The following is a 9,476-nucleotide window of genomic DNA, read 5'->3' on the forward strand; positions in this document are numbered from 1 at the left end:
GAATAGTAGTTCTTGAAGGTGGACACCAGCTTGAAGGGGACATGGGGTGTTAGTGAGCAGGTCACCTCCCCATTAGTTCCAGAATCTCGGTCAGACACATTAATCAAGGTGATGACTGTGCCCGGCTGAGCATTCTCTGAGATAGGGAGAGACAGGGAAGTAAGAGCCAACTCAGGAGCATTATCATTAGCGTCCAAAACTTGCACATGAACTGTACAGTGACCAGCTAGTGGTAGGGAGCCCTTATCGATCGCTTCTATTTGAAGTTTATAGGTTTTACTTTCTTCAAAATCGATATGTCCTATTGCTACAATTTCTCCGTTTATGGCATCAATGTAGAACTTAGATTTTATATCTGGGGAAACATCACTAGAGAATGAGTAAATAATATCCGCATTCGAGCCTTCATCCAAATCTGAGGCGTTAAGTTTAATTACCAAAGTTCCATTGGGAATATTTTCTGGTAATTTCACGGCATAGAGTGTTTTATCGAAAGCGGGGGCGTTGTCATTGGCGTCCAGCACTTTGATGAGTAACTGAACGGAGCCGGTCAGCTCAGGTTTGCCTCTATCAGTGGCCGTAAGCAATAAATGAAGTTCCGGAGATTGTTCCCTGTCTAAAGGTTTCCGTAATACAAGTCCAAGAGGTTTTACCTGTTCGTCATTTGTTGGTACATCCAGAGAAAAAAACTCGTTCGGGCTCAGTCTGTAAGTCAACAGAGCATTCTCTTCGATATCTGCATCGGAAGCGTCCTCTAGTGGAAACCGAGAGTCTAGCATCCTGGATTCTGCCATAAACAGGTTCTTTTGTGTCTGGGGGAACACAGGCGCGTTGTCGTTAATGTCCTTCACCTCCACCTCCACATGGAAAACCTGCAGCGGCCTGTCCACGATCACCTCCAGGTGGATGCTACACTCCGCGCTCCGCCCGCACAGCTCCTCCCGATCGATCCGAGAATTCACAAACAAAATGCCATTCTGTAGATTTACCTCCAGAAGGTCCCCGTGGTCTTTGGACGCCACCCGGAACAGGCGCGGTACGAGCTCCATCAGCTCCAGCCCCAAGTCCTGGGCGATGCGGCCCACGAAGGTGCCGTGTTTAGCCTCCTCCAGGACTGAGTAGTGGACCTGGCCGCTTCCAGTCTCCCAGACTGTGAGAATTATAAAACACAGCAGTAGATGCCGGTGCTCCCGGTCGCCTCGATTCAAGTACACCATTTCAAATTAATTGTTTTTGTTTTTGTTTTTTTTCATTCAAATCGTAACGTGTCTCAAAATCTGGAGGAATCTTCTCATCTCTTCCTTACTATCCTGAAGCGCTCGCCATTGTTCGTCGGCTTAGAGAAACAGAATGAGGAGTCCTTCCAGTATGAAAATGGATGACTTAGTCTTGTCTTGAATGAGAAAATTTCTCGGTAAAGAGCGACATCATGTGGCCAAATAGTAAGTACGGACTACAAATACCAACTTTCTATTAATAAGTGTTAAGTTTTATTTTAACCTCTGATTTTTTTCCCTTCAGTTTCCTTAAGGCACAGGACCACAATTCCCATGCTTACTGAAAGCAGTAAGAAACTTAACTTCTAAATCTTTAGTGTGACCATTACTGTGGTCTCCTTATGCCTTGAAAACACATTTTCTTACGGGTTTTTCTGTTTGTTTTTTTTTAAGATTTTATTTATTTATTTGACAGACAGAAATCACAAGTAGGCAGAGAGGCAGGCAGAGAGAGAGGGGGAAGCAGGCTCGCTGCTGAGCAGAGAGCCTGATGCGGGGCTCGATCCAGAACCCTGAGATCATGACCTGAGCTGAAGGCAGAGGCTTTAACCCACTGAGCCACCCAGGCGCCCCAGATTTTCTTACGTTTTAAAATAAAAATAAAAATCTGACAATAAAGTGAATCACAGCAGGAACACTAAAATATTTTAAAATATTTTGTTCAGAGTTCAGGTTACTCCATTTTCTTAGGTTTCTGTTAAGAGAACTCTTGGTCCCTCTTAGGAATCCAAGATCTCAAGTATTTACTTGTGGAAGAAAAACTTAGAAGCATTATTTGTTTGTTTTTAGGAATCAAGGGATATAAGCAACTAATTCATATACTTCTGAAAAAATACAATAATAGAAGGGTTAGAGAATCTTTGAAGAAGAATCATTTGTATTAAATGAATTTTGCATGGAGGAAGTATTCTGAATTTCTCTTTTCATCAGAATTTATAAACTCTGTTCCAAAAGTTCATTGTTCTTATCTCTTTATTCTTTCCATCCTTTCTAAGCTCCACAATTTATGAATATCTACCTGTTTTTACAACTCCAATTTAACTTGGCTTCTTACTTTATAACAAATTTATTTCATTAGATAAACGTTGGTGCTCATTTGTCAGACTTAGAGCAGTCCTTTAATCAAGTTTGAGGTGTTTTATCCTTTTTAATTTTACTTCACAGAGCAAATTTTCTTTTTTTTTAAGATTTTATTTATTTATTTGACAGACAGAGATCACAAGTAGGCAGAGAGGCAGGCAGAGAGAGAGAGAGGAGGAAGCAGGCTCCCCGCGGAGCAGAGAGCCCAACGTGGGGCTCAATTCCAGGACCCTGGGATCACGACCCGAGCCGAAGGCAGAGGCTTTAACCCACTGAGCCACCCAGGCGCCCCTACTTTACAGAGCAAATTTTCTTGAATGTTTCATTCTTGTGTTTCCATTACACCCAGACTGCTTTCCAGTTTTGATACCTGCCTAAATGAGTTTTTTCCAACTTGTATATGTTTTCAATTAGCAAAAAATTGACAATAAAAACACAGAAGCATACCATTTATGTAGTAACACTAAATAAAAGCAGGTAGAATTTCAAAACCACATTTCTCAAAACTAATTGTCATTAATACCATTTAGTCATATAACTTTTAGTGGCGTAGCTTTATAAAAATGTTTAAGATTGGTTGGTCATCTTAGTCTTAACTTAAATTTCCTTTTAAAATGGAGAAGAGGGGAGTTAGTTGTGAGTTATACAGTATTTCAAGATGGCATGTTGACTATAAACTCAAAAGGTACATTGATATCTGTTCTATAAACAATAAATATGAATATAACTTATTTAAGCCTCCTGGTTCACATTTTTAAAGAATCCTCATTTGTTTAAAGTTAAGTACTATAAACGGTTCTTGAAAGTCTATTGTGGACATATTAATCCAACTAGTTGGGGGTGCAGGAGTGAATTATGTGACCTTCCAAATCAGAGCCTGATTTAGAGTTAAAAACTCAAGCTATATTACATAAAATTTACAGCCATAAGTAACATAATCAGTCACTCAGATAATACCACTTCCAAAGCTTACATCATCCTGGTGACCCTTCTTTTCTGTTTTGACTTACACATACTGTTCTATTAAATAAGCAAAAATTATAAATGTTCAATAAAATTCTGGAAGTCACTGAATTCAATTCTGAATGATAGTAGTTTGTGCATCTGATATTGCAGTCACTTTCATTACAAATATTTCCTTAATTCTAGGTCAGGGAGAGGTAAAAGAGGAAGAATATGATTCCCAAATGCAGAATCTTGAGTTATGAAGCATCCAAACGAATATGTGCATGCATGCTGCAAACTCACTTTTTGCTGGGCTATTATATGCTGCTGCTCCCATGACCTGGAAGTCTTTTTTTTTTTTTTCAGAGAAAGAGCATGCGCACACACAAGCATGGGTGGGAGGACAGAGGGAGAGGGAGAGAGGGAATCTTAAGCAAGCCCCACACTGGGCTCCATCTCACGACCCTGTGATCATGACCTCAGCTGAAATCAAGAGTCAGACACTTAACTGACTGAGCCACCCAGGTGCCCCTGAAAGTCCTTCTTAAGAGAGGCATTGCTAGCTCCAGGATGATCTGGTTGAAGATTGGTTACACTAGTAATTTTCTTTCCTCATTGCCCATTTCTGCCAAGATTGCAGCTCTGTTTTTGTTTTGAAATCTTGTCCTGAAGGATTTGTTGCCATGTTCCAATTTTCTGTTCCAGCTATGTTCAGTGGCAATGAGTGGTACTAGTCACCAGGGCCACAAGAACATCTGAGACTTCCTTGCTGTTTGATGGCGTTCTCAAAGGGGACGCTACTTAGAGGCCACCAAACAGAGCCCAGCATGAGGCTCCACAACCTTTTGGCCCTCCATAGTGCTTCTGCCTCCTGACTCTGCCTAAATGAGGTCTAAATATTGCTGCTATCCTCCTGGATTATTTCAATAGCTTCTTATTGTGTTATTTTGCCACAATACCATTTATCCTTCACTAAATCTTCCTGAAATACACCTTTTATTCCTGTTGCTTTACACTTTTAGTTTTCAGATGACTTTAGCGGTGGGTCAAAATTTCTTAGTCTAGGGGCGCCTGGGTGGCTCAGTGGGTTAGGTTAAAAGCCTCTGTGTTTGGCTTGGGTCATGATCCCAGGGTCCTGGGATCAAGCCCCGCATCAAGCTCTCTGCTCAGCGAGGAGCCTGCTTCCTCCTCTCTCTCTCTCTCTCTGCCTGCCTCTCTGCCTACTTGTCTGTCAAAATAATAAATAAAATCTTAAAAAAAATTCTTAGTCTATTACTCTAACTTATCCAAACCCTTTTTCACATGTTGTTTTTCCTGCCTTATCTCATACTCTTTCCTGTAAGAACCATATGTTTTGACCAAAGCAGACTATTCTGTTTCTAGACACATTGGAATTTTCTGTATACATATTTACTTAAGTTTGTCTGTTCCCAGGAATGCCCATCATGTTCCATATTCTCTCAGAGAAAACTTCTCCATTTAAAAAAAAAAAGATTTTATTTATTTATTTATTTAGGAGAAAGAAAATCTCAAGCAGACTCCACATTGAGCATGGAACCTGATGTGGGGCTTGACATTCTCCAGAATAGGTCACATAGTGGGTCACAAATCAGTCCTTATCAAATACAGAAAGATTGAAATCATACCACGTACCTTTCCTAACCACAACGCTATGGAACTACAAGTCAACCATAAGAAAACATTTGGAAAGACCACAAATACATGGAGGTTAAACAATATGTTACTAAACAATGGATGACTCAACCAGGAAATCAAAGAAAAGATTTTTTTAAAAAGTAGATGGAAACAAGTGAAAATTAAAACACGATGGTCCAAAACCTTTGGGATGCAGCAAAAGCCATCTTAAGAGGCAAGTATATAGTAATACAGGCCTAACTCAAAAAGCAAGAAAAATCTCAAATAAATAGCCTAAACTTACACCTTAAAGATCTAGAAAAGAACAACAAATGAAGGAGAAACAAGGAAATAATAAATATTAAAGAAAATAAATGACAAAGAAACTAAAAAAACAATAGAACAGATCAATGAAACCAGAAGTAGGTTCTTTAAAAAAATTAATAAAATTGATAAACTTCTAGCCAGATTTAGCAAAAACAAAAAGACCCAAATGAAAAAAATCACAAATGAGAGAGAAGAAATAACAACCACCACCACCACAGAAATATAAACAATTATAAGAGAATATCATGAAAAACCATATACCAACAAATTGGACAACCTGGAAGAGATGGATAAATTCCTAGAAACATAGAAACTACCAAAACTGACACAGGAAGAAATAGAAAACTTGAACAGACCAATAACCAGTAAAGAAATTGAATCCATAATAAAAAACTCCCAACAAAGACCAGGGTCAGAGGGCTTCAAAACAAATTCTGCCAAACATTTAAAGAAGAGTCAATACCTATTCTACCCAAACTATTCGAAAAAATAGAATAGGAAGGAAAATTTCTGATCTCATTCTGTGAGGCCAGCATTACCCTCATGCCAAAACCAGATAAAGACTCCACTAAAGAAGAGAACTACAGGCCAATATTCCCGATGGACATGGATGCAAAAATTCTTAATAAAATATTAGCAAATGAAATCCAACAATACATTAAAAAAATCATCCACCATGATCAATTAAGATTTAGTTCTGGGATGAAAGAGTGGTTCAATTTTTACAAATCAGTCAAAATGATACACAATACTAACAAAAGAAAAAATAAGAACCATATGATCCTTTCAGTAGATGCAGAAAAAGCATCTGACAAAGTACATGATAAAGACCCTCAACAAAGTAGGTTTAGAGGAGACATACCTCAACATAATAAAGGTCATCTATGAAAAACCCACAGCTAGTATCATCCTAATGAGAAAGAACTGATAGCTTTTCCTCTATGGTCAAGAACAAGACAAGGATGTCCACTCTTACCACTGTTACTTAATGCATACTGAAAGTCCCAAACAGCAATCAGAAAATGAAAGGAAATTAAAGGCATCCAAAGCAACAAGGAAGAAGTAAAATTTTCATTATTTGCAGATGACATGATACCTTATATAGAAAACCCAACAGATGTCACCAAAAAATTTCTAGAACTGATAAATGAATTCATTGGAGTTGCAAAATATAAATTCAACATACAGAAATCTGTTGCATTTCTATATACCAAGTAATGAAGCATCAGAAAGAAATTAGGTAATAAATCCCATTTACAACTGCACCAAGAACAGTAAGTTACTTAGGAATAAACCTAACCAAAAAGGTAAAAGACATGTACTCTGAAAACTGTAAAACATTGATGGAAGAAATTGAAGATGACAAAATATAAAGATATCTGCTACTCATAGATTGAAAGAACAAATATTGTTAAAATGTCCGTACTACCTAAAGCAATCTAATGTGATCCCTATCAAAATATCAGCAGCATTCTTCATGCAGCTAGAAAAAACAATCCTACCATTTGTATGGAACAAAAGAGACCCCGAATAGTCAAAGCAAGCTTCAAGAGCAAAGCTGGAAGCATCACAACTGTGGACTTTGAATTATATTACAAAGCTGTAGTGATCAAAACAGTATGGTTTGGGCACAAAAGCAGACACGGAGACCAATAGAACACAATAGGAAACCCAGAAATGAACACACAAAACCATATGGTCAATTAATCTTCAACAAAGCAGGAACGAATATCCAGTGGGAAAAAGACAGTCTCTTCAACAAATGGTATTGGAAAAACTGGATAGCAACATGCAAAAGAATGAAACCGGACCATTTTTTTACATAAAATAATACACAAAAATAAGTTCAAAGTGGATTACAGACCTAAATGTGAGACTTGAAACCATAAAAATGCTAGAGAACACAAGCGGTAACATCTTTGACATGGGCATAGCAATTTCTTTCTAGATATATCTCCTGAGGCAAGAGAAACAAAAACAAAAACTATTGGGACTTCATCAAGATAAAAAGCTCCTACACAGTGAAGGAGTCAATCAACAAAACTAAAAGGCAACTTACAGAATGGGAGAAGATATTAGCAAATTACACATCTGATAAAGTGTTGGTATCCAAAATACATTAAGTATTGTAAAACTCAACACCCAAAAATGAAAAATCCACTTAAAAACAGGCAGATGACATGAATAGACATTTTTTCAAAGACATATATGTGTCAACAGACTCATGAAAAATAACCGTCACTAATCATCAGGGAAATACAAATCAAAACTACAATGAAATATCACTTCACACCTGTCCGAATGGCTAAACTCAGCAACACAAGAAACAATAGGTGTTGGCCAGGACTGGAAAAAAGAGGAACTCCCTGGTGCCTGGGTGGCTTAGTCGTTAAGCGTCTGCCTTTGGCTCAGGTCGTAATCCCAGGGTCCTGGGTCCTGGGATAGAGCCCCACATCAGGCTCTCTGTTCAGCAGGGAGCCTGCTTCCTCCTCTCTCTCTCTCTGCCTGCCTCTCTGCCTACTTGTGATCTCTGTCTGTCAAATAAATAAATAAAATTTTTTAAAAAAAAAAAAGAGGAACTCCCTTTCAGTGTAGGTGGAAATGAAAACTGGTGCAACCAACTCTGGAAAACAGAACGGAGGTTCCTTGAAAGTTAAAAATAGAACTAACCTATGATTTAGCAATTGCACTACTGGGTATTTACCCAAAGGATACAAAAATACTAATTCAAAGGGATACATGCACCCTGATGTTTATAACAGCATTATCCGCAATAGCTAAAAATGGAAACAGCTCAGGTGTCCAGTGACTGATGAATGGATAAGAAAATGTGATATATATATATATATATTTGTTATTATACGTATATATACACAATAGAATATAACTCCACATAAAAAAGAAAACTATCTTGCCATTTTCAATAACGTAGGTGAAGCTAGGGAGAATCATGCTATGCAAAATAACTCAGAGAAAGACAAATGCCATATGATTTCACTCATATGTGGAATTTAAGAAACAAAACAAATCAGCAAAGGGAAAAAAAGAGTGAAAGAGAAAGAGGGAGAGAGGCAAACCAAGAAACAGACTCTTAACCATGGAGAACAAAGTGATGCTTCTCAGAAGGGAGGTGGGTGAGTGAAGGATTAAATAGATGACCCAGATTAAGGAAGTCGACTTTTGATGAACCCCGAATTTTGTATGAAAGTGCTGAATCACTAAACCGTACACATCGAACTAACATAACACTGTATGTTAACTAACTGGAATTTAAATAAAAACTTGTTTTAATCTTTATTTATTCTTGAGATAGAGACAGCGAGCAAGTAGGGAGCCCAATGGGAACTTGATCCCAGGACCCTGGGATCATGACCTGAGTGGAAGGCACACACTTAACCAACTGAGCCACCCAGGCACCCAAATAAAAACTCTTTAAAAAGAAGAAATATAAAAAAAAGAAGAAGAAGAAGAAATATCTCCATGAAAGGCAAGACACCAAATAAAATTCAAACATAAGAGATGTGCAGTGTCTGAGGAATATAGATTTCATATGAATTTACTTGATCAAAGTGCAAGTTCCCTTGAATTTCTTTTTTTTTTAATTTATTTATTTATTAGACACACAGAGAGTGAAATCACAAGTAGGCAGAGAGGCAGGCAGAGAGAAAGGGGGAAGCAGGCTCTCCGCTGAGCAGAAAGCCCGACGCGGGACTCGATCCCAGGACCCTGAGATCATGACCTGAGCCGAAGGCAGAGGCTTAACCCACTGAGCCACCCAGGCGCCCCCCTTGAATTTCTATTTAACCACTATTTGGATCAAATGCAAAGAAATGAAAATTCTACATAATAATTAGAAAAATGCTACTACTTATGCATATTAAAAATGCACCACAAATAGATACAATGTCTGATTCCAGTTTAAATTAAGACTAATAACAAACTAAATTACAATACTTAACAGAAAAATTAACAGAATATCTTAAGAAAATTTATTTAAATTTTTAAAAAATGAATAATGTAAAGAAAAATTCTAGGGAAAGGATTTACTATTTCATGTATGTGTAACTGTTAATTATGAAAATTCAGACTTACCTTGGCACAATGCTCATCATTTAAATCCTGTTGCTCACTCATATCCCCCACTACCAGACAGGGTGGATGACTAGGACTGAAGGCCATGAGGTCGGTCTTGGGCGCGCCCTCCCCAGAGCA

The 9,476-nt window shown here is 38.0% G+C and overlaps 1 protein-coding gene across 1 annotated transcript; it reads right to left on the reverse strand.

Annotated features, from left to right (window-relative positions):
• Positions 1 to 5: 5 nt before the first annotated feature.
• On the reverse strand, positions 6 to 1,217 carry LOC116863579 (protocadherin alpha-7-like; the record flags this gene model as incomplete). The annotated part of the gene is made up of 1 exon (XM_032851001.1): positions 6 to 1,217. A coding segment is annotated over exon 1 (1,212 nt), but the record flags the coding sequence as incomplete, so codon positions are not given.
• Between the last annotated feature and the right edge of the window lie 8,259 nt (positions 1,218 to 9,476).

This window comes from Lontra canadensis, unplaced genomic scaffold (genome assembly GCF_010015895.1).
Source record: "Lontra canadensis isolate GAN:19392208 unplaced genomic scaffold, GSC_riverotter_1.0 scaffold1696, whole genome shotgun sequence".
NCBI classification, from domain to species: Eukaryota; Metazoa; Chordata; class Mammalia; order Carnivora; family Mustelidae; genus Lontra; species Lontra canadensis.